The 25,295-nt window shown below is 49.6% G+C and overlaps 5 protein-coding genes across 5 annotated transcripts; 3 read left to right on the top strand and 2 right to left on the bottom strand.

Annotated features, from left to right (window-relative positions):
- Positions 1-13,944: 13,944 nt before the first annotated feature.
- Positions 13,945-15,914, top strand: EI90DRAFT_3156394 (uncharacterized protein; the record flags this gene model as incomplete). The annotated part of the gene is made up of 10 exons (XM_039066050.1): positions 13,945-14,011; positions 14,073-14,134; positions 14,200-14,271; positions 14,330-14,350; positions 14,417-14,553; positions 14,620-14,727; positions 14,789-15,119; positions 15,177-15,272; positions 15,328-15,424; positions 15,484-15,914. 10 exons carry the CDS (start codon positions 13,945-13,947, stop codon positions 15,843-15,845), a joined length of 1,353 nt encoding a protein of 450 aa, XP_038913121.1. The 3' UTR covers positions 15,846-15,914.
- EI90DRAFT_1870759 (phosphatidylinositol-glycan biosynthesis class S protein-domain-containing protein) lies at positions 15,819-17,884 on the bottom strand. Its single transcript, XM_039052284.1, has 8 exons — positions 17,620-17,884; positions 17,420-17,567; positions 17,267-17,368; positions 17,041-17,217; positions 16,793-16,990; positions 16,652-16,741; positions 16,219-16,601; positions 15,819-16,164 (listed from the first exon to the last, which is right to left on the bottom strand). The coding sequence occupies exons 1-8, from the start codon at positions 17,797-17,799 to the stop codon at positions 15,916-15,918; spliced, it is 1,527 nt and encodes a 508-aa protein (XP_038913120.1). The 5' UTR covers positions 17,800-17,884; the 3' UTR covers positions 15,819-15,915.
- Positions 17,885-19,805: 1,921 nt separating this feature from the next.
- EI90DRAFT_3146411 (uncharacterized protein) lies at positions 19,806-20,469 on the top strand (the record flags this gene model as incomplete). Its single annotated transcript, XM_039065407.1, has 5 exons — positions 19,806-19,930; positions 19,988-20,003; positions 20,056-20,258; positions 20,318-20,371; positions 20,424-20,469. The coding sequence occupies 5 exons, from the start codon at positions 19,806-19,808 to the stop codon at positions 20,467-20,469; spliced, it is 444 nt and encodes a 147-aa protein (XP_038913119.1).
- Positions 20,470-22,480: 2,011 nt separating this feature from the next.
- EI90DRAFT_1871027 (uncharacterized protein) lies at positions 22,481-23,807 on the bottom strand. The gene is made up of 8 exons (XM_039052285.1): positions 23,461-23,807; positions 23,346-23,409; positions 23,272-23,289; positions 23,181-23,222; positions 23,063-23,128; positions 22,982-23,009; positions 22,677-22,925; positions 22,481-22,625 (listed from the first exon to the last, which is right to left on the bottom strand). Exons 1-7 carry the CDS (start codon positions 23,640-23,642, stop codon positions 22,696-22,698), a joined length of 630 nt encoding a protein of 209 aa, XP_038913118.1. The 5' UTR covers positions 23,643-23,807; the 3' UTR covers positions 22,481-22,625; positions 22,677-22,695.
- A 29-nt stretch (positions 23,808-23,836) lies between these two features.
- On the top strand, positions 23,837-24,518 carry EI90DRAFT_3069020 (uncharacterized protein; the record flags this gene model as incomplete). The annotated part of the gene is given in 3 exon segments (XM_039061129.1): positions 23,837-24,199; positions 24,210-24,352; positions 24,404-24,518. Coding segments are annotated over 3 exon segments (196 nt in total), but the record flags the coding sequence as incomplete, so codon positions are not given.
- Positions 24,519-25,295: the final 777 nt, after the last annotated feature.

Below are 25,295 nucleotides of genomic sequence, written 5' to 3'. Positions count from 1 at the left end.
TCCCTCCTTTCCGTTTCTGGGTTATCGCCTGCCTTTCCGTTAACCCCATGACCCGACTTGTCGGTAATATTCAGTCAGCTAATGTTTAACCCCGTTAGCTCCGCTCCGTTCGGCTCCGCCATTTGCAGACCCATCCTTGCTGTAACCATATATATATCTCCAGCTTGTTGTCAGGGCACACCCACCTGACCCGGGCCCACCCGGGCCCACCCGGCCACACCACACCCGCTCCCCGCTGTCTATCCCCCTCCCCCCTCCTTCCTCCCTCTCCTCCCCCTTCTTTTCCCTTTTCTTTCCCCTTTCTTTATTTCATTCTTCTCATCTTCCTCTTCCTGTTTATTTCTTTCTATCTACACGGACCACCTTCCTTTGTATCGATGTACTATTGACCCGTCCGGCCCACACACCCTGGACGGCTTCCCGCTGTGCCCAGCACATGCGCATGTAGCGGACGCTCTCAGGATCCCTCACGGGGACACCCGGATGCCTGCGGCTGCCTCCGAGGATGACGTGGCACCTGTCACGTGACTCAAGCCGCATGTACATAAATGTACCTGAAGTGGGAACCGAAGAAGTAACCTTCTTCTCACATTCTCCACTTCAGGTAAGTAGTATAGTTTTCCCCTTTAATAATAATAACACATTCTCCACTTCAGTCTGAGTGGCCAGGGACCACTGTCCCGGATCGGGCCCGCCAGTACGCACGCCCGCTCCACACCCCGCGACGGCCTCAGTGCCGGGTATTACCCCCGGGCCCTCTCGACCCCGGACGCGTCCCTGACACTTGTACATAGGTTACACCTCAGTAATAAAATCGACTAGAGTTACCCCCCTTCAGTTCTGGTTGCCAGTTAGTAAGTTAGGGCACAGACGTGTTACTAGGCACAGCGCTCTTGGCATAAGTCGCTGAGGCCGAAGCCCTCCGCCACGGAGACTTTCCTTCGTCTCGAACCTGGTCTCTGACATTGAGTATGGGTGCAAATGGCTCAAATTTTCTTGGGCTCACATAGAGCTTCTCGTCTTTTATACAAGTATATATCCACAAGAATTTCTTGTTGTGTTGCTTCACTGTCATAGTTCCAGTGAAGATGTCGTCGAACCATACGTGGACGGCTCGACTGATTTGGTCCAAGTCAAAACACGCTGGAACATGGAGGGGCCGTTACAGTCCCCTTGTTGCAGCACGTTGGATATGAACGTACCGTACAGGGTACTCATCCCAGTGTATTGTACGCAGTCCAGTTCGATACGAATCTGTTCATACGTGTCCATCATATCGATTTTCGATCGATAAGTTACCCGAGCCATACTGTCCATGATGAAATGCATGTCAGGCATGGGGGTGACATCGAGAATAGAGTTTGCGTTGTGATTTCTGGCATCGATTACAGTTCGCAAAGAACCGTCCTTCTTTGCAAGACAAAGAAGTGGAGCAGCCATCACGACTGCCTTGTGTTCCCACCACTTGGCTCGCTCATAATGAGTGATCTTTTCTCGAAGCTGCAGTTCGAGAGCTTGAGGGCACATAGCCCTCCTTTCTATATATTTTTTATTCGGATCAATCAAGTTGCCATGACATCCTTGAAACGTTCATGCCACCAATTCCTGAGTGGCACAAATTCAGGGTCTGTCATTGGCAGCCCTTCTAAATGGGAACAGTCGGGAAGCCTGAGGTCTTTTGACCTCGGGCTTGGCCAGTGATTGGGCCACTGGGGGGTGTCTGCATCTTTCTGAGCGGACATGGCAAGTACGCATGGCAAAGGGTTTACAGCCTTCACTGTATTGCGTCATGCCATTTGTTTAGATGACAGTTCGGTTCTCGGTGCACGGGGAAGTTTGGGGCGACCACATGCAGCAGCCCCCACAGAAGTTTTACCCCATTCCGTTAGAACATCAAACGTTTTGATGTCGCCCATCTTTATGTGGATGGTGTGGGTTTCGAAATTGAGGGACGCTCCATTGGCATTCAGCCAAGGAGCTCCGAGAATGGCGTCATAGCAGTCAATGTTAACGACATCAAAGTAGTGAGTAGTCGTAACCCCATGAATGGTTACGGGAGTATTCATGCCATACATTATGCATGAACGACTGTTTTTGGTCCCCATCTGGAGAACCAAGGGGTTTGGCAACTCGAGCAGTGGAATGTGCACTGCTTGGACAAAATCTGGAGATAGGGCATCTGTTTCAGTGCCACTATCAAATAGGACAAAAGCCTTTACCCTGGCGATGTTAACCTCACCCATGAGTGTCCGCCTTAAGTCAGCGCTTCAGTTTTCAGTGTTAAAAACCCGGGTTGTGGAAGAGGGGATAAATGCGTGAGTCCGAATGCAGGCGGGGCTCAACTAGAGGGGGGTCCGAGGGCTCCGGTAGTGAACCGAAGCTTCTCAGGGAGCCCGGTTCTGCTGGATGGTACAAGAGGCTCTAAGAAGGACGCGGCCTCAGCAACTCGGAGGGAGCGCTGTGCCTCCGTTACATCTCAGTTAGTCCTTGTATTTCTTATGTCTGAGGTGTCTTGTAGAACGGGGACGGGAATCACTCAGAGGGACTTTGGGTGGCATTTTAGTCGAGATTAGAACTGAGGAACTACAGGTTCTAATCTGCATGTATTTAAAAGGAGGATGGGGAGGACTTTAGTCAAAGTCCGAACCGACAAATGGGAAAACACCGAAAGGTACCGAATGATACCGAGAGGTACCAAAAGGTAACGAAAGGTCCCAAACGATATTAGAACGGGGAACCGAGGTGTCGGGCCAAGGAGGGCGGAGTTGAAGGCCGGAAAATGAATGTGGAAGACAAATGGACAAAGGGGGTTAGCCGACTGGATGGTAGTAAAAAGGTAGTCGTGCTAAGAATGGAAGGTGACTAATAAATGATAACGTGAGGGAGATCACTGTCAGGGCACACCCACCTGACCCGGTTCCACCCGGGCCCACCTGGGCCCACCTCACCCGCTCACCCGCTCACCCGCTCACCCGCTCACCCGCTCCCCGCTACCCATCCTTCCTCCCTCTTCCCCTTTCCTCCCTCTTCCCCTTTCCTCCCTCTTCCCCTTTCCTCCCTCTTCCCCTTTCCTCCCTCTTCCCCTTTCCTCCCTCTTCCCCTTTCCTCCCTCTTCCCCTTTCCTCCCTCTTCCCCTTTCCTCCCTCTTCCCCTTTCCTCCCTCTTCCCCTTTCCTCCCTCTTCCCCTTTCCTCCCTCTTCCCTTTCCTCCCTCTTCCCCTTTCCTCCCTCTTCCCCTTTCCTCCCTCTTCCCCTTTCCTCCCTCTTCCCCTTTCCTCCCTCTTCCCCTTTCCTCCCTCTTCCCCTTTCCTCCCTCTTCCCCTTTCCTCCCTCTTCCCCTTTCCTCCCTCTTCCCCTTTCCTCCCTCTTCCCCTTTCCTCCCTCTTCCCCTTTCCTCCCTCTTCCCCTTTCCTCCCTCTTCCCCTTTCCTCCCTCTTCCCCTTTCTTCCCTCTTTCCTCTCTCTCCTTTATTTCACTCTCCCTTTCTGTTTATTCTTTCTATTTACACGGACCACCTTCCCTTGTATCATTGTACTGTTGACCCATCCGGCTTGGACACCCCGGGCGACTTCCCGCTACGCCCAGCATGCGCGGACGCCCTCGGGATCCCCCGCGGGGATACCCGGATGGCTGCGGCCCTCTCCGTAGATGACGTGGCACCCGTCATGTGACCCAAGCCGCATGTACATAAATGTACCTGAAGTGGGAACTTGTCAGGGCACGGACGGTTATCCGGCCGGCCCGGACCCCTATCCGGATAGGTTGAGTACCCGTAAGCCGATATCTGCATGTGATTTGCCGTAGTTAGAACGCAGGTTGTATTCAATGCGCTATTTCCGCTATCGCATCATCCCTCACCCGTTATCGCCCCCTTATCCGCATGATCTATTCTCCTATTTCATGTCGCTTCTCTATCGGCTACCATGTGTTCCCAATGTAGCCGCGCTCTTATGAGTTGTGGAACTCATGTATATAAGGCCTTATCGCCAGCTGGGTTGGCCCCCCAGCTTTTACAACGACTAGTTTCCCAGGGAGATCCTTACGCACGAACTGACGCGTGGACTCTGACAGAACTGAAGAAGTAACCTTCTTCTCACGTTTTCCACTTCAGGTAAGTAGTGTAGTTCTTCCTTTTAATAACAATTCATGTTTTCCACTTCAGTCTAAGTGGCCAGGGACTACAGTCCCAGATCGGGTCCGTCAGTACGTGTGCCCGCTTCGTCCCCCGAGAGGGTCCCCCCACCGGGCGCTACAGCCGGGCCCCCTCCACCCCGGACACATCCCTGACAATTTATAACAACATGGTTTCCCATCCTTATCCAAGGATGGCGTCGATTTTGTCATTGTAGACGACATCGACTTTTCTGTTTTTGGAGCCGGTGAATAGCTCGCACGGAAGGTCGAGCGTTGCCCACTCTTCTGAGTTGATGTGTTCCCCCTGAAAGTGTTTTTGTACACTTTCTTGGCAGACGAGGAATCAGCAGCCTTTTTGGGTGCTGCTGCAGTATTAGTGTTTTGTTTTTGTGTTGTTTTTGATGTGGTTGGCACCTGCGAGTCGTTATGATACGCAGAGATCGCCTTAATTGAATCGTATGCATGGTCCAGGCGGAGCACGGCGGTCCACAACTCATCTTTTGTTGTGTAATCCATGGAGATTTTGTGGCGCATAACCATCTCCCAACACATTTTGCCAGGGATGGCATTCAGGAAACGTTCATTGAATGTTGCCTGGTCAGGAGGTGTGATCATCTCCTCAGCTGCACGATACAGCTGATTATAAAAGTGTTTGATTCCCTTCGTGGAATCGTATGAAAGCGTTTTGAACGCTTTCGTGGACGCTACCGCTGCAGACTTCTTGATGAAGGTGCAGATAAGGATCTCCAGTAGATCCCAGAATGGGGGAGTTACCCTGTTCTGCACTCCAATGCATATATAGTGCATTAGGAGGTCTTGCGCCTCACCTTCAACGGCGGTTGTCAAAGTGTGGACATGAAACTCGTTATAAGCTTCACCCTTCCACCCACACGACAACATATAGGCTAGCCAGGAGTGCAGCCAGTTGTGGAATAACTTTGAGTTATTTTCTCCAGACCATTTGATGGTTGGGGTTAGTCCCTGCATCTTTTTGAGCAGTTCTGGATGGACATCTGCAGGCAGTGGCTGCAGGATTTGAACCTCTACACTTCGGCATGCAGATTCAAGAAGCTGAGCCATGAACTCAGATGTGCTGTGTATGAACACATGGTTGAGTCAAACAAACCGGGTCATACAGATGAGCGGTTTGGAAAGTTGGATGAAGGCTCCTGTTTTATCTCGGTGCCAAATGGGTCAAGGAATGGTGGGTTGGGCCAGGACGAGCCACCCTCACCACCATCCCCATCATCACCATCCCCATTCGGACAGTGGGGCCTTCTTCCTGAGTTAGACCTAACTTGGTCTACACACCTCTTGCTCCCTTCTGGAGCCGCAGGCGGTTGTGAGAATCAGTGGTAGTTATCCAGCACCCATCTGAGTGCTGTGCTGTGGGACAGTCTTTCAGGGTCTTCACCATTTGCCCCACGACCCATGTTGTATACGAATGCCGCGTTGTGGGAGGGATGAGCCGGTAGTACCCAAACACCACCATATAACGGTCTACAGATGCTACCTGGGACCCGACACACAATCCCCCAGCCCATTGCACTTCCCCCATCATCTCTGTATTTTTTGATATTTTTCCGGACCAGGTTACGGCCACTTAGTTTCCATATCAGGCCGCTTCTATAATATTTTCACCATATCTCCCCCAGTTCTTCTCCGATCCAGACGCATTTTATATCGTTAGAAAGCTACCGTCAAGACGAGTCGAACAAGTCCAGCATCGGGTGATCTGGTGCAGCCGTTGTGGAGATCGTCGAATTCTATCGATTGTGTGGCCGCACCCTTATATTTATCATGTCTTCTGTTGTTTTCTTTGTTCTATGTTGTTCTGTCCGTTTCTGTCCGTCCCTAACACCGTCGGATTGCTCGGACATTAGCTCTGGTTATATACAAACATGTATTTAGTATGATAAGAGATCTTCTCCTCCTTCCCCGCTTTAGTGCCAGTCCGACAGTACCGCATCTGGGAGCATGTGAACGAGTTCAGTTAGGTTTAGGGCGACGTTGAGGAGGCAGGACGCCTTGCTTGGCCCTAGGGGAGGTCCACCAGTTGGTTTAGTTGGTTTTCGACGGAAGTTTGGGTTTTCCGGACCTAAGTGGGAAGGTCCACCAGTGAGTCTGTCAACGCTGCGGTTTCGCTCCTCCCCTTTCGTTACCTGTGTGTGTGTGTGAGGGTGGTCTGTGTTCCCCTGCAGCCTTTCAGCCATTCTCCCCGCTTGCAGCATCTGCATCCAGATGGGCATTAAAGTCGAAAGTAGATTCGCTGAGACTACACTTAGCGAAGATAGGTCTGACCTTGGCAGGCTGTCTGCCAATGTCATCTACACGATCCTGTATGTAGATCGGGTGCTTTTTCCATGTGTGATAATCATATGGGACATTGACGGCTTCCACATCGTCCTCTTCCTGTATCGTCTCCACAGTGGCCTTCATTGGCACTGTTTTCTTTCTCCCGTGGTTGGGAGGGAAACTCCGTGTTTGAGTAGCGTCAACGCGTGGTATTTTCACCCCACTGTTCATGGGTTGCGACGACAGAATGAATGGCGCGGGCACGAAGCCTGGCCTGAATTGGAGTCGAGAAGTTCCACTCTCCCCTGCAGTCAACAATCCAGCCAGTGTCCTGGGTCGATCTCCCTACCTTTCCCCTTGGCATCAGTGGTTACTGGCACCGTCAATGGGGTAGGTGGCTTAGTTCCACTAAAGATGGGAACAAATCGTCCATCGGGTTCTTGTACCTCGACGGACAGGCATGAACTTGCCACCTCTGTGACAACGGCAGTGACAGTGGGTGTTACGGATACGGAGTCTCCAACAACCATATCCGTCACATAGTCAAAGACTTCTCCTCTCTATCGCTCCCCCCTCTTTCTCCCTTTCGTCCTCTATCCCGATACCCTACCCTCCTTCCTCGTTCTACCCCTTCCCCCCCCCCTCATGCAAAGCTTTCCCCATTGGGGTTTTGGTGCTGGCCGAGGTTACTTGTGTTTCACAGGATTTCCCGCGACCTTACCATTTGTAGATAGTCACGCATCTTGTACGGAAACTGCCGAAGGCGGTTCCCGCTAACTAACAACTACTCTCTACAACTGTCTTGTGTGTCGTCTTCTGTAACAACCCATCCTGTGACTCGACTGAACCGTGTGACTGTACAACTCACAACATGTCTTATAAGTCTGGTTATGTCGAGTCCTCTAACGGTCCTCACTGTGAGAACTCGAGGTCGCGAGTCGAAGACTCTCGACCTGTGTATCATCCTATGGAATCTGTACCCTATGGGACTTCATCACTCCGCTCTCCCCCCAGTTCTCGACAGACGATGTCACATCACAATCTTGGAGATCGTGAATACTCTGAGGTCCACTTTCCCGTGATGCTGGCACGTTCGCTATGTGAACGCCAAGTAGCTGCCCGTCCACCATCAGTCATCATATTCCCCCGCCAACGGTACGTTCCCTTTGGGAACGCCAAGTCACTGAAGGCCCCATTAGTCAATCCTCATTGCACGCTCATGATATCAACTCGCTACCGGTACGTTTGCGCTGCAAACGCCAAGTACCTGATGGCAGTTATACAAAGTTCTCACCCACCTCACGAGTCGCGACCTCGCACACGGTATGCTCCATTGAGGAGCGCCAAGTACCCGTGGCTGACCCGTCCGTCATGATGTCTCCGACTGCCTACCATCAATTCCTTAATAGCTCACTACATCACCAATCACGATCGATGGGAATTCGATCGTCCACTCCCTTGCAAGACTGGGATCACTCATCAATTACATATCCCATTATGGTACAGACTAGATACGATGTTCGTCATCCCGCTATAAGAACGGATCGAGGAATGGGGATTTCCCCCCATCCCCGTAACAGTGGGGATCCCTTCAGGTACTGGGACCCCAATGATTGGCTGACCCATTTGATTAACGGGAACTACAGGGATCTCTTGGGGCGCTTGCACCTCAACAGTGGGTTTAATGATTGGTTGGCCCGTTTGATTAACAAGGACTACAGGGACCTCTTGGGGTGCTTGCACCTCAACAGGGGTTTTTTTCGTCTGCTCAGAGACAACGATAGGATCCCCACCAGTTGATGGGTTTGCAGGAGGGTTTTCAGGTGGGTTATCCACCATTGCTGTGGGTGGCTTTGGCTCATCGCGTCGAGAGAGCATGAGGAGAATTTCGTTTAATTTCTCGTTTAGTCTTTCTTCCACCTTAATGATGTTACAATCTAAACGAGCGATGTTATCACTATTCCCAGAGATCTGGGTATTCATGTTACAGACATCACCCCTCAAGTCGGCGATGTCGTCGTCGACTTGGTCGACGCGATTTCTTAGTACTCACACTGTTTCAGACGCAAGGGAGTGGGTTGGGGATGGAGGACACGATGCATGCATTGGGACATATGCCACGAGAGTCTCAGCTATGAGGGCTTCAGACGTTGTGACTTGGTCAACGTCCCTCATATAGGTGAGACACGTCGCTGGGCCCTTGCAGGCCCAGATCACCACCATCACTTGAGGTGGTGTCATCTTCCACCCTATGGCCAGTGGAGGGGCCGGCCGTGTTGGCGGGAGCGTTAGACGTGCTCCTGGTGTTGTATCTCCATGACATCCAGAGGATGTGTCCAGTCGTTCAACAAGTTCGTGTGAGAACTTGATCAAAGTCATGCATTGTCAGGAGCCGACGACATGCACATTGCCAAATGGGGTTTCGGTGCCGGTAATGCGGTGCCGAGAATGGGAAAGAAAAAGATAGTGTAAAAAAGTGAAAGGGATCTTACTTGTTTTGGGGATGTGTCAGGGCACACCTGCCTGACCCGGCTCCACCCGGCCCAACCTGACCCGGTACCCCGCTGTCCACCCTTCCTCACCTCCTCCCCCTTCCCCTTCCTCTCTCTTCATTCTCCCTTCCTCATTTTCTTCCTATCTTACTTCTTCTTTATTCTCTCTTTATTCTACACGGACAACCTTCTTTGTATCAATGTACCATTGACCCATCTGCTGCGCACCCACCATGTACCCAGCCCAGGCACTTCGGGCGACTTCCCGCTGTGCCCAGCATGCATGCATGCACCAGATGGCCTCGGGATCTCCCACGGAGACACCTGGGTGGTTACGGCTGTGTGCGAGGGTGACGTGGCACTTGTCATGTGATCTAAGCCGCATGTATATAAACGAACCTGAAGTGGGAACCGAAGAAGTAGCCTTCTTCTCAACTTTCCACTTCAGTCTAAGTGGCCAGGGACCACTGTCCCGCATCGGGCCTGCCAGTACGCACGCCCGATCCACCCCCCACCAGGCTCTCAGCCCCAGACGCTACACCCGGGCTCCCTCGACCCCGGATGAGTCCCTGACAGGATGGTATGTTCTGTTCCCCCATTCGCCTCAGGCCTCAGTTGGTCCGTCTAAGTATACGCTTTGATGGGCTGTATATTAACGGGGTAGAAAGGCTGATCTGCCTTTTACAGCTACCCCGAGGGTTTATATACATTCTTTTGCATTCTCGGCACAAATAAATAGAGAAGCTTCCACAACGCTAAATTAGCATCACGACATACATATCAGACAACACAACATCAATTGATGTTGTGGGTGGGATATAGATATGGGCTGGGGCCTCACACTGGAGGTAGAGAACGGGCGGAAGGACTGTGGCCTCAGCGACTTGGAGAGGAGCGCTGTGCCTACGTTCGGTAACGCTTAAGAGTCTGGTCCTTAACTTCAGAACAAGGGGTGTGAACTCTGGGGGATAGTCATTTGTCGTCGATTTTGCACTGAGGTGCCATCAACTACAGTACATGACTTATATACATAATACAAGACAAATTGGAAACAAAGGGAAAACCCAAGAGGGACTTACCCACTTGCCAGGTTGGCGAGCTCATGAGAGAATTGCCTTATCGAGCATTGTGGAACTTACGTCTCAGTGCGAAAGCGAGACATCGATGCTCAGAATGTGGTTGGTTTGAGATGGGTATTTGTGATAAAGAGGAATGCAAACAGAGAAGTGGAGCGCTATAAAGCGCACATGGTTGCGAAAGGTTTTAGTCAGGTCCACATGATCGATTACGACGAGACCTTTGCACCTGTGGTCAAATGGACCTCCATTCAAATACTCCTAGCCCTATCCACCTGTCTCAATCTCGAACTTCATCAAATGGATGTAAAAACCGCCTTCCTCAATGGCAATCTAGAGCACGAAATCTACATGGATCCCCCTCCTGGATGCGATGATTATGGGTGGCCCGATATTGTGTGGAAGTTGCAGAAGAGCCTCTATGGACTCAAACAGGCGTCACATGCCTGGTACAAGAAGGTGAAAGCTGAACTCAACAAACTCTACTTCACATGCTGTGAATCAGACCATGCAGTATTCAGCTGCTTCTATTGCTCCCAGAACCCTATCCAAATGTTCTAGGTGCTGGCGGAAGGAGAGCGAGTAGACCACGATGTCATCTATATACACCAGGGCGAATTGCCATAGAAAGGGGGCCAAGACCTCCTGCATCACTCTCTGGAACACTGGGGGTCCATTCCTCCAATCGAAAGGCATTCTGGTGAATTGGTATAGCCCTCTGTGAGTACGGAAAGCCATTTTGTCTCTTGACTCCTGATCGAACTTGAGTTGTGTAAATCCAGACAGGGCGTCGAAGGTGGACATGTACTGGGCCCCTGTCAGCTTGTTGTAGACTATCTCTCAATATTGTAATTTATCTGAGAGCTCACTGCACTTGACCCTTCTAGTGAGGGTCGGCAACCAAGGTTGTGACTGCCCACAGTTTTGTGGCTGTGCTGGCTATCCCAAAAATAGCGGGACGTTTTCCTCTGCACACAATGAAGATAGTATGCAAATAAACATAGGATGTTGTTTGTAGTGACCTATATTAGTGCACCTTAGGTTTGCTTTTTCTCAAATGCGCTCACCACTGGTGAGGAGAATTAAACTTATATTTCTACCTGAGGTTTGAGAGGGGGCAGAAGTGGCAGCCTTTTATGCTTTTCAGAGACCTCTCTACTTGGGGTTTTGTTATAGACCACAAGAAGATGATGTGGACATGAGGGAATCCAGAGATTACAATCAGGTTTACAGGTGGTGGAACAGTGGTGTGGCAATTACAATCACAAAGTGATGGTTTGGGGGTTATTCATTAGATAAGGAAAGTCATTCTTGGCATCTGCCTTACACATCATCTGACTTCTAACTATCTAATATAAAAGTCACAATGGTCAAGGGAAAATGAGACCTGCTTCTCTACTGCACCGGTGGCACTACCAATCGACGTCGAGATCCAGGATGCTCTCACTGACATTGATTGGACCAGCACATGGGGTTTCTCACTTCTCAAAGATGGGGCTAGCTAATGAAATCCATTTCAGTTTCTCGTGACATACATGAGCATGACTCGAGAGGTAGATGTACTACAACACTCCCCCTCAACCTAGCTCTTGTCTTCTAAGCCCTAGTAATTGGCATTGGTCTTGATGGAGATCTTTACTGAGAGCCTTGGTCAGGATATCAGCACAATTACTGCTGGATGGTACCCATGCTGGGCACAGCAGGAAGTCGCCCGAAGTGCCCAGGCTGGGTACATGGTGGGCGCGCAGCAGATGGGTCAATGGTACTTAGAAGGGAACCTGTTGGGACTAGAGCCTGACACTCAGTTGGACTCTGTTCTGTTGGTGCCAGTAGGCCAGACAGAATATTGGATGCCAGGATCATCTGTATTAATGATCCTGGTGGGTTTTCGTACTACAGTGGGTTTTACACCAGTGTTAATCACGTTAATATTAATGCATGAGGTTCCTGCGAGTTGGGTGAATATGATGCACTGTTTGATTGCTGAGACAGGTCGCCTGTGCGATCTCCCGGTTTTAGACATTAGGACAAGGAGATGCTTGATCTCTGCGGCAGTGTGCTTGATCATGAGACAGTGGCAGTTGTCATATCCATCCCCGGCCATCGACTTCCACTCCCTCCGACCCCTCTGGTCTACCTCCGCTCCTTCTTCACTAACCTTGGAGCTCCCATATTCCACAATCACCTTGGTACCCCTTGATGGTCACCACCCCCTCTTTTCAATTTATTACCTACGCCTCCCTAAGTACAGTGTCGGAGCCTCAGGCACTGCAATACTAGTTTGAGTTCACTTCAACGCTTTCTTCCCCTGGCCAGACCTGCCCCGCTTCCCCAAATTATTCCCAGCTGACTCTCTGTCTGATGCTGAAGATTCCTGGGAGGATGTTGGAACATTGATGATCCCCGCCTTCCAGCTCCCTTTGTCTCCTTTCATCCTACCCTTGTTCCTTTTGATTCCGGACCCCTCCTTATATACAATGTACCTCGTAACTTGTAACCTCAGTCCGAAATCGACTTGATTCCCCCCTAAGAGACTGTCAGGGATGGCTCTGAAGAGGTGGGGGTAATGGCATAACGCTCAGTGCTAACGGCCTGGATGGCAGCAGGGCAGTGAGACTGTATAGTGGGTAGCCCTTGAGACGAAGGAGTGTCTCCATGGTGGAGGGCTTTGGCCTCAGTGACTTGTGCCAGGAGCACTGTGCCAAGTAACATGTCCATGCCCTAACTTACTAAACTGGCAACCAGAACTGAAGGGGGTAAACTCTAGTCGATTTTATTACATAAGAGGTACCGGAGAAGGTACCAGAGATCGGAGGCAGAGGTGGACCGGAGGTGTACCAGAGGGTATGGCAGAGGTGTGGGGGGAGGACGGACCGGAGGTGGATTGGAACAGTGGTGGAGTAGAGTGGAGGTTAGGCAGAGTTGGTATGGATGTGACAGTAGCAGGAATTGATGCAACTTTTTGATTACAAGAATGGCCATTCCTTTTGACCTGGTTCTGCTGTGAAGCCATGCTACAATAGGATCCCTCATCAGTACCCAACCCCATCCCTTATGAATGCACTTAAAAGAGTGAAAAGGGCCCACTTTGCACGCGAATTTGGGCTTCGGCAACTGCTGCATGCACTCAATAACCACAAATCCCGCTGCCCAAATTTCTCCTTCATCTCATAGTGTCTTGATTTTACAGATGAACTGAATATTTATTGTATTGGATATATCTAGGTATTGGTAGGTTTCATTTTTAAAATTAATGGCATCTTTCATGTTTTTCACTGTGATTTCTCACCATATCTCAACAAAGAAGCATATTCAAAATGAAAAAACACTCAAGGTGCACTGGTATGGGTCACCAAGAACACTATTTTGCAATCACTTGAGTTCTATAAGAGTCAAATGTCCCACTGTTCCCAGCTTTATTTGCAATAGACAGCACAGCCACGGGTGGGCGAACAGTCGTCAACCTGAATTGCCAACCCCCATTTACAGTGGGCATGCCAGCCCCATAGTAAAAAGAGTTGGATGAAGGAGGACAAGTACTTCCAGATCTGACTTGTTTTGTTATTTTCTGCTTTATTTGCATTTATTTTCCCCGAGATCCCCCACCATTGGCGCTCTCATGAGCAGCCCCTGAAGTTTGCAGGTTAGATATCCAGAATAAAACAGTGTTGGAATACGAGTCACATGATTAGATTGAACCGGAATATCCGAGAATATTCTACAGGTTACTAGGCGCCTGCGTAAGCGCTGGGCATAGAAGAGCCTGGAATGTTATTCAGGAGTATAAATATGGATGCTTTAGCACCGTATGTTCTTTAGTTAGTTACAGTTATATTTCTTTCTATATTACATCTGGGTTGCGAGTGAACCGCTGAAGCGGGTTGCCATATTTGGAACGCCGCGTTTACAACAAACAGAACAGTCACTACCAACGGCCCAAGTCTTAAGATGTCCTCCCCAGGCAATGGGAGAGGAGACAAGATTGGAAGTGAGTGGGAAAGACTGATTCCTGATGGTTTGTTGCCACCTGGTATTGTTTTCTTGCCCACTCAAATGTGGCGATATCGGATTTTTAGGCGCACTTGATGAAACGATAGTGAGGATATCAGGTGATGAAAGGGTCGAGACTGCTTGTGAAGTGAGATATGCGCTTTTCCCAACGAACCTACGTGATGGACTCATGAGAATCGCTCCCCGGAACAGAGGCTAGTTTCCAGTGACGAAGTCTCATGTTTGCTTGTCACCAAGACCACCCCCGATGGCAAGCCTCATGAAGTGAGTAAGACCCACAGCAATTCATATTCGGACATCCTTTTGCTGTAAACATGAACAGGAGTACCTTGGACTATTCGATGTGAGTGATGGTCCAGGACTTGCAGCTCCATGAACTCCCACCAATCGATTTTACATTTCGCTCTAGTTCGCCGATGTGAACGTGTTCCTTCTTCTGGCTATAGGAGCGTATGTACCCTCAAGTGAAGAATTAGCGCAAGACTCCCAACATGCAGGCCAGCTGCGAACGATTATAACTGCTGTTAAAGAAGGATCCGATGTTTTGTGAGTCTTGCCTTGCTCTATGCCCTGAAAACTCTCTGGCATTTTCGTGACCTTTCGGATCTACAGCGTTAAAGATGCTTTCAACCTTTCTGAGAAGAATGACCTACTATTGCTCCAGGAGGACCAATCAACTGTTATTTCCCTGCTCCAGGCTTTCTCCCAAGGGAGACATTGGTGAATACCTGGAACCCTCCGCGATTTCGCTGTTAACAACTGATTTTCATCACTACTTTAGCATTGTGATTAGAAAGATGGATGGCACCGTCAAGGGTGTCTTGTCCGATCGACGATTCGTTCGATGGCTTGCAGATGATGTGAGCACCCATCTTGCCCGCCTGTTCGTTCTTCATCCTGGATTCCAATTCCCACCATACATGACATCACAGGAAAACAAGTTTTCGGACGTAGAATCTACACTGGCATTGCCTCTATGCGAGCTTGAGATAGGTGTTAACAAACACGTTGTATCACTGTCGAGTGAAGCTTCCGTCTTGGATGCAATGCGACTTATGTGTGAAGAGAATGTCAGCAGTGTCGCCGTCGTTGACACCCAAAACTTACTCTCGGTACACCGTTATCCTACACCGATAAAGCCATTAAAGCCAACTGATATGGAATTTCAGGCCGTGTCCGTCACCGATATCGGAAAGCTAGTGGCTACTTCTGAAGACCGTGCTGTTCTAACGCTTCCTCTTAATCAGTTTATTTCAATGATCAAGGTCAGCTATGATCTCCCCTCTAGATAATCTGGTGATAATCATTTTGAGGTCAAAGTTTCAGCACGGCTTCACTGACGGCGAGGATCTATATCCAGTGTATAGCGTGACTCCTCTGAGCTCCTTCAAACATACCATTGATTTGCTCTTGGCTAGTTCGTGTGCTCTTGGTGTCCTTTTGATATTTCGAATGACTGAATCCGTTTCTCCGCAGCTAACGCCCATCGAGCATTTATTACGGCCACACCGTCCTCCTCACCTACTCTCAACCCTGTGCAGCCTCGCTCAGGATCTTTCATGCGGATGCTTCCCTCGCCATATTCCGTTGAATCATCACCTCCGACTCCATCTGGACTTTCGCCTACTACGGGTCCGGCTTCACCGTTGTATGGGGTCGTTTCGGTAGTGGACATACTTTTAGTTATCGCACGCATTGCAGGACTAGTCAACATCGATCCTAATGCGATCCGCGGGCAGAGGAAACATATGCGAACGAGCTCTCTGAATTCCACTGGCGTTTATGCTGGCAGCCTTGGACGCTCATCGCCAATGAACCAAAGGACAAGATCGATGTGAATACAACAAATTTCTTGGTATTGCATGTATATAATTAATAATGAATAACTGCCGCCCACCGACTTCCCCTTCACTTTAGAGCCTTCCTTCCTGGTTCGATGCCCCTGGGAGCTCTCGACATAGATATCAGTTCTTTGATCGTCGCCACCAGAATCGGGGCAGATATTGGGGCGAAGAGTGGTGTGTACACGGCGTACTTGTGCTCGGGAGGAAAATAGAGCATGGCAAGCATTCCTGGGTTGAAGAATGCACGAGAAGAGAGGGTAAGTGCTTGAATAGAGTTTTGCAATATCGACAGGGCCGACGGTGATGAGTGCGCCTATGCGAGGCTATCAATATTGAACAACCGCTGGATGCTGCACCTGCACCTTACCTTTTCGAGGTAATCTAAGGAATTCATGACATATTTCTGAACGTCTGCTTTCACTGGCATACCCTGTATTTGGTGAACAAGCGTTACGATACTTTCCAAAGCCTCTTGGCTGTGCTTGACATTCTCGAGTGCCCGGGTCCGAACCAAATAATCAATCTGCCATTGACTTAGGGTGAAGGGATCATCCGCAGAGTTCAACACAGGAGGGAGTTCAGGGACGCCAAGAAGCGCATAAAGCTGAGACCTGAAGAGCGTAAATGGTTGCAATAAATCCTCAACGGATAAAATGTAACCCGTCGAGTTTTGGAGAGTGGCGGGGGGGTTCATTATGACAATCCCGCCCCACTGTGGGATCACGAAAGCGTTCGCGCTGGACGGTGTGCCTGTTTTCGTCCGTTGTCGCATCTGAATTCTGGGATACTAGTACACTTACCGTTGGTTTTGATGACCTTCATTGGTCTGTGCCCTACAGAGGGTATGAAGAGTAGGAAATGCAGAACAACGTCATTGTTGATGGTCGAGGCTGCAACAACAGCATGTGTCAGTGATGAACAACCCCTTTGAAGCATCCTACCGAGTGTCCATTCTTCGGAGTTCACAAATGTCTTGATATGGTCCTGATCCAGATGATAACTTGGAGCAGACGCGTTATCATCCATCATGGTGGTCACAATATGGGGCTCGAAGGCCAATGGAGCATGATACTGAACTTGACTCTCGATGGTGAACTTGTAAATCATAGAAAGCTCCCTTAATGAGCGGCGCAGGTGCCCTAGGAATACCAATTGACTCAAAATCAAAATCCGTTCTGGAGGGACTCACGGGTAATCGCAGCCTCAATGTCCCATGCCATAGCAAAACCTCCGAGGGACGAGTCCTCATTTAAAAGCGAGAATGCGAGGCGATATGTTGGCGAATATTGTGCCTTGACTGGCGGTGAAAGAGGATTGATGAGGGACTTAAGTGCACGAATAACGGCGTCGGTTGATTGTGATGGCACTTTAAATAGTCATTAATCCATTTAACCCCGCAGTGCGAAGTAGATTACCGTCTAAGGGAACTTTCGAAGTCAGTTCACGTCCACGCACAAATATTTCTGGTCCCCCCGCATGCGAGGGAAGAATGGAGAGAGTATAATGGGTAGCATCATCTACATCGCAGCGTGAGTCACACCATCAAGTGACAGAAAAAGCTTTCTCCCCTAGAGGCAGGTGTTTGGGACATTCGGTGAGCCACGTGAAGTTGACGCCGTCTGGGAATGGTTCTCTCTCAAGCAAATCGGCCAATTGGGCCATTACGGGGCGCGCTTGAGGCGGCCCTTTGGAGCAAGCAGAAACTGGGAACACAATCTTACAAAGGATATTTAGCACACAACAGGTTGAAAGAATTGAAAATGCCTACCTTCCTTGCCGTTTCGTCGTGCACCTGGCTCTCCGCAAGCGGTAAGCGCTCAATGCGAGTCGTATACCACCATAAAGGTACGCTGACAAAGATGATGATCCAGTAGGAAAGAATTACAATTCGACGCGTAGGTGTTTGCTGCTCTTCTAGGAGCTTGTTGGCAGCCTCATCTTCATCCATCTGGCGAACGAGGCAAGGTAACGTGAGAGGTGGGCACGGGCACCACGTGATTCAACCGTCCGTAACAGTACGTAGTACTTACTACTCACCGCTACGTGGACGCACAATCTCGACCAAGTTGTTTTTGTATTACAATTCAGTTTCAGAGGCACAGTCCAATACAAAAGTCACATGTTACGTATATAAACTCAACTTCGAAACTGAATTGTAATACAAAAACATCGTCCAACCCCCGATCTGACCGTATGTTGCACTGTAGATAGGCTTTGATCACTGGTTTGGGCTCGGCGTCCTATCCATTTCAATAGGGGCCATATCCGGGGGGGCACAAAATCCGTGGTTCACGTCATGTGAAAATCGCATCTGATCCCACCTCAAGGCCATCACGCACATTCATCCCTGTCGGTTATCGTTGGGGTTCTTGACAGGCCTCTCGCTGGTAAGGGCACTCTCGTCGAACCTTCTGCCTGTATCGACACCTCTCACATCACACCCTGTATTCGACAGATATTGCTGAAGAATCCCCTCGTCGCAGCTAACTGAACACGACCGGAGGCGCTTAGTGCGTCGCGGTTAAAGGACACTCTTCAGCCAATCGAGCCTCCGGGAAATACGTCATCTGTGTGGAACGGTGATTGCTTTCGACGTCCCATGCAGTTCCATAGCCTTTTCGTAGAGATATCCGACTAAGGAGGCTGGAGGCTGTACCCTTGCACCGCTGGCGTCTCGTTGTCGTTTCCTTCGTCCAGGCAACGCGCTACAAAGGCCGATCTCCCACTCCGATTCCGTATGGCACCTTTCACAGGCATAACCAGTACGAGCCGCTTCATCCCCACATTTCCTCTGAACGGCGAACACATACCTACCTACCCTGCTCCTCACTCGCGCACGGAGACTTAGATCTTGCTCTCTGTTGTGGGACATCCCCAGAATAGTAATCAAAACTCTGTGTTCGTCTACTTCCATCGAATGGCCTCAGCCGGCGGGATTGTTGGCAGTTGTCGCAACCCTCTGCACCCCGATTTCCACGCTACCCCTAGTGGGATCACATTCACATTGGGTCTGAGTAACCGCGAACTCCTCAGTCGGTGCTGGTCAATCCCAGACGGTGCAATCGGACAGAACCTGACCCGACGTGTACCCCCGCCACCATCCACATGGCTATTCAGCTGAGCACGCATTTCATTTACAGATCAGCAGCGCGACCCGCGCACCCTTGTTGAGGGGCCTGCCCTGTTCTTGGCTTTCCAAAGCAACTACACCATGCCGAGGAGATACAAACCTGCATTAAAAGGTGTCAACGTCCCTCTTGGTGATGTTCCTATGTCTGACCACAGGTATTTCATTGTCGGTCCTTGCGCACGGTAGTCCGTGAAGGCGTATGCTGGTTCCACTGTGAATTGTCGCCGTGCCACCTTCTTTTTCGCTTTGCCTTTAAATAATTCCAGACTCCGAATGACTGGAAAAATTGGATCGTGTTTGTCGGAGGTCTGCATTCCGAATTGAACACATATTTTTATAGCCTATATTCGCGAAACAATGAAAAAAAAATAGAAACAGATCCACGCTGGGACAGGCGAAAGGAAACAATGGCTGTGCAGAGTCAAGGGAAGCGCGCAAGCACTCTAGTTATAGATATGGAAATAATCACTTGAACAGGGCAACTGCGGAAGCTTACCAAGCACTTGACCCGTTCCTGAAAAATAATCGGGGACCACCAAAACTGAGGCGGTTAAATACTTCAGGGGAAATAAATTAAGGAAAGGTCAACTTACTCGGAAGCAAAAGTATCAATTCAGTTTTGAACCTTCACCCAGGTCTTCAAGGTACTGAAATCTCGTTGGATCACTAGGCCATTCTGCCTTCCTGCTGCACTTCCATGCTCTGTGATGCTCCTCAAGGGGGTGGTGTTTGAAATTCGCATGGTCTCAGCCTTGATTTTGATGGATGCACACAAGTACATTTGGATGTATTTGGGCTGACTGCTTTTCCCTGAAGAACAGACAATGCCGACCCGGTTCTCTAAGACCCGTAAGCACCGCGGACATGTTTCCGCTGGTTATGGACGTGTAGGGAAGCACCGTAAGCACCCGGGTGGTCGCGGTCTTGCTGGTGGTCAACACCACCACCGGTGAGTGCTCCCGTTGCACACCAACTCCTTTTTCAGTTTCCTCACCCTCGACTCTAGGACAAACATGGATAAGGTGCGGTTGGGGGATTTGGCGAATGAGAATTCCACTCATTTCACAAACTTAGTACCATCCGGGTTATTTTGGTAAAGTCGGTATGCGCTATTTCCACTTGAAGCGTAACCCGTATTGGTCCCCGACTATCAATGTGGACAAGCTATGGTCCCTCGTTCCTGAAGAGGAGAAGGCAGGGCTCAGCTCAGAAAGCGAGGTTGTGCCTGTCATCGATATTCTCGCCCATGGGTATAGTAAACTTTTGGGTAAAGGATTGTGCGTACATTTATCCATAGTTGCATTGATATTGTTCACTAATGTCATTATTCTTTCAGTCTGCCAAAAATGCCTCTGATCGTAAAGACTCGGTCGGTTTCTTCCAAAGCAGAGTGCGTCCGATCCCATCTTTTGAACTGCCGTCATCGTCTAATTCCCCAATAGGAGAAAGATAAGAAGAGCTGGTGGTGTTGTCAAGCTTATAGCATAATCTCGAAGGCAACCTGAGGTATCACAGGTGACCCAGGAAAGTAGGCGAACTGGATGGTGCTAAGCGGGAGGGTACATTCGCAGTATTCAAACGTACGCCGCACGGCACCTGTAGTGAGGTCATTAAACCACTGTAGAGAAGCCAAGATACCAACGTGCTTGAGGATGTGATCGTCATGAGTGAACGGAACCGGAGGTACGTGTTGCAACGAGAGCATAGCGACGCTGTCGGTGCGCACAGGCATCCATTTTCATCAAACGACGTCTCACCAGGGGTGTCAAGAGATATGCGTCCCAACCTTCGCCTCCAAATCTAAGTAGATTCCTACTGCTTTATATATCACGTCCTCGCGCTAATGAAGCCAAACTGCCCGCTTTTGTGGATTCCGCAATGCTCCCTTGTTTCATTTTTTGGAAGCTGATGGCAATGACGGAGGGTGTCTGAGCCTGGGATAGCGGCTTCTGTGACATTTTCCAACCAAGAGTGAGGAGATTTTTCGACTCCGTTTTTGGAGCCTGCGGTAAGGGGAGTCGAGATGTTGTCGGTGCAACGCCAGCATCGCACTCCGCACATATGTCGCTATCACCTGTCGTGATGGCTGGAGTCCGGTGGTGTCACGAGCTGAGACGGCATTGAGAATTCAGGATAACGTACAGGCTGGGGGTTAAGGAGATTGCCATTTTATTATAATTATATGAGTGATATCTTTTTACAGGTGAAGTAGAAACGGGAGGCTTTACAACATCCAAGAGAGACGTACATGAGTGTTTAGTTGAGGCTCTAGTAGACACGGTAGCGCCCCAAGACCAAAACCCGGACCTCCCAACCACATACACAATCACTACCACCCCCCCCCTTTCCCCTGCCTCGAGTCTAGGTGATGACATTGTCGCGTGCAAGAGGAAGAAAAAACATATGGTTAAACCGTGACTCTAAGGACACATTATTCACAACAACTCCCTGTGAAATTCTGGAAAAGGACAAACGGCTGGAGGAGGCAAACCAGAGGGCGGGAGCCGAGTGGGAGCGGAAAATGGTGGAAGGAAAATAAAAGAGAAGGGACAGGTGAGCTGACGTAAAAGAAAGCATGTAAAGGGAAAATGATGACAAATTTTCAGCGTCGCCAATTGCGTATTGGGAGTGGTTAGTGACTCTGTGTGTAGAGTAAAGAGTAATCTGTCAATCCTCCGAGCTCAACGGGCAATTGAGTTTAAATGATTCTTGATCTACGTTGCATCTGACATATTTGACTGTAGGTATGAATATTCCAAATCGATTTGACTTGATGCGTTAGGGGATGGGAAGTTGTGGAGATCATTACGATTTTGATGAGTGGACGTACCCCGCTGCTATGGGCAAGATCAGAAATTCAGGAGGACACGAAAATTTCCCATGCGGCGATGTTCAGAATCAACAAACAAGATCACACGATGGCGAATATGATACGCTCGTAACCCGCTCGCCTGCATCCCTTCCTTCTGGCGCATGTTCTGCTTTCCTTGTTTTGCCACGTCTTTTGATACAGACAGTGTCTCAGAGGACCCAGCGTTCTCTTCGCAGGCTACAAAGTCCCCCACCTGCTGGAACCTCGCTTCGTCCTCCGAATCCAAACTAATGGCTGCATACCCCCCTCTCAAGCTTCAGGAGGCATGCCGGCAAGTCATTGCCATCATCACTGACTTACAGCAGAAGTTCAACAAAGAGTTTGAGATGAAGGAAATAGATGAAGTTGGTGCTCGTCTTGGTGTTGGGTTGGGTCCATATGGCGAGACCCTTGGCTCAAGAGGCATTGGGATTTCGGTGGCTCATGGACAAGCAGAAGAATATTCACTCCCTCACTTATTGTAATTTGAACCAAAGGTTGCAGTATTAATCCGCATCGATGCTCGACACAATGGACCTCAGCGACATCTAATGCATTGACAAAGCTATGTTGCAACAAGAAATGATAAAGATATACACAAAAAGATTGAGATCCGTTGTCCGATCATCATCGCAGAAGTCCAGTCTGAGTCATACTCATGTATTTATCCAAATCGGCATCAAGATCGGCAGCAACCGCTGGACGGTCACGCGCCAATGCGAGTCTCTGGGCCCGTTTTGCCGTACGTCTGGGACCTTTCTTCACGCGGGCTCGAAGTGGTTGGTTGATGTAGCTGGTGGGACCATGCATGAGCAAACATTTAATATCGAGTGTTGTAACTCACGTAGTGTTGGATCGAAGTGTTAAAGCCACGGCCGAAGGCGTTGGGGGAAGGCGTTGAATTGGGAGAGGCGAGGCCACAGGGGGCCCAAACGTTGGGAGAGGCGAAGAGGCGGAGGGGCGTTGACATTTTGTGTTGGTTGAGGATGGATACGGCCGGCTAAGCTACGCGGCTGGGTGGCTCCATTCAGGCCACCGCGAGGAAACTCTGGCTCTTCAGTGTCGATAACGAGTCTCACGCGAATCGGAGAGCCTGGAGTGAACTCGCTACGCGTCCAGCATTGAAATCACACCAACATTGGCACTCACGTCCATCAATGACTCGACCATGGTATTTCTAAGGGATAGGGGATTGATCAGTGATGCAACATTGGCGAGAGCAATCCTCACCCTTCGTGCTAAAGCTGCGTCAGAAGGATGACTGAACTGGACATATCCCTTCCCCTTGGGATAGCCCTGTCGCAATTGGTTGGCGCCAATTCTTGGATCGGGATATGGAAAAGCATACTTTGTCATTATACAGAAGATACGCGTCCACTACATATCCAACCTGTAGTTGAATCAGATACCTCCCAAGTGCTCGAAAGAAGGTTGCTTGCCGTCGTTGCAAAAAGCTCCTACAAAAGTTCGCCGCTTAGCTAGTAGAACCTGTATTCTGACGTCGACGACAAACCTCAAGTTCTCCAGGTAATGCATCAAACGGAAGTCCTTCAATGAGTATCGCGGAACCTGGAACACTGAGAAAAGAAGTTGGATTCGATGCAGCGCCCCATGCATGGTGAACTTACGGTTGCAAGTGTACTTTTAGTGCATTATCTTTGGCCTCCTGACGAGCTTGGTTAGCGGCATCTCGGCGTTTCATAGTCTCTTTTTCTCGTTGCTGATCTCTCCATGATGGTGGTATTGTCGACCGAGGCCCATGAGGAATGACGGTTTGTCGGGCTGCAGGTCGTCTCCTTGAATTATGCATAACCGCGCAGTGGCTATCTGTGATGCTGAGAAAAACGCGCTATGCGAAGCTAGATAGAGGCCCGAGAACGTTAAAAGATAAAATCTGAACCTCGCGATATTTGGCTTGTGAGGTGATGAATACACGTGATGAGAATTTTCAAGACTAGAGGGCGTGCTTCGCATCGCAACGACCTGCACAGCATTCACGGAAGAATGAAGGATAACGCGGAAAGTGCAATGAATGATATGTACAGTCAAGAAATGGTACATCAGAGGAATCAGCATCGGAAGTTATGTACAACGAAATTAAATAGTACACGAGGGTAGGGGGACGCTATGTACATGCAAGTTATGGTACAAGATGTCATCGTGTTAGGAATAAACCCATGCAGAAGAACCTCCCTGGTGTGAAGCGGTATTGGTGACAGCGTGTCATGCAGTTCGAACACAACGAACTTGCATTACGGTTACATTGTTGCAGAACAGGGACAGTGTTATATCGATTTCATGCCGAGGATACAACGGGGGAATTGAGACTGTCCGAACGATGGGCAATAGCCCACCACGTGTTCAAAGAGGGTCATACAGGCAGATTGGGGTGGCAGGGAGGGTTCCCAAGTGTCGTGGAAATAGCAATCAGAGGCAAAGTCATTATAACAACGAACTTAGACATCGACATCGATGTGGTGAACGGAGTTCAAGGGCAGATAGTTGGAATATGGGCTGATCCTTGGGAAGACTCAGACATGACGGGTGCGGTGCAAGAAATGAAATACCCACCGAGTTGCGCTCTAGTGAAATTAGAGTGATATCGAAGTTCGGAAATAGAAGAGCTGGGAGAGTCAACGATTCCAGTCTTCCCCATCCAACGAACATTCGAGGTAAACATGCGCAATGGAGACAAGAAAGTGATCAGATAACGATGGATGTTGCTTACGCTTTTACAGATTATCGAGTACATCGGTATGCCCTTGAGATACACCATTTAACGTGTACGTTACATTGTTCACGAAGACATCATGCAAGACACTAGAGATGGAAGATGAACGTTTGATCGGATTGGCTGTTGGGGGACACCAACTCAATTGTATTATACACGTGATGTCACAGAAGAGTCAAACACGTAAGCACAAGTGGCACAAACTACGTAATTTCACTAGGTGGAGAGTGACACTGCTGTGCAGGTAATTCGGGCCAAGTTCCGGGGCTGGTTGTCAGGGCATAGCACGTGGACCACCCAACCCTGTCCCTGTCCCCTCTACCTTCCCTGCCATCACTCACATTTCCCTATGTGCGCGAACCCGCGGGAAAAATCACGTGGGCTAGGCGACAAAGTCGCAATGGGAAGAAGGGGTGGTCGGCAATTCCCGGAGCAGAAGGTAGGGGTCCGCACATTCGGTGTCAACCTGCATGTCACCTTGATTAATTGGATTCTGCCTGCATGTTTAACGCCGTTTCTGGGTCTCCCAGATCACCAGAACGTAAATAAAAGTAGGGGTGCTGTGGTTTGGTTTGGTTTGGTTCTGGGGCAATTTTTTGAGAACCAGAACTGAACCGGTTCTGTGTTTGGGCGATGATGTCAAACCAGAACCGAACCAGTATATGAACCAAACTGAACCACAACTCGGTTCTGGAACGGTTTGGTTCGGTTTTGGAATGGTTCAAGCAAGCC

Source organism: Cantharellus anzutake (assembly GCF_015039405.1).
Source record: "Cantharellus anzutake strain C23 chromosome Unknown EI90scaffold_44, whole genome shotgun sequence".
NCBI lineage: Eukaryota > Fungi > Basidiomycota > Agaricomycetes > Cantharellales > Hydnaceae > Cantharellus > Cantharellus anzutake.
Note: the sequence above shows the minus strand (reverse complement) of the source record. Positions and strands in the feature narration are given on the sequence as shown.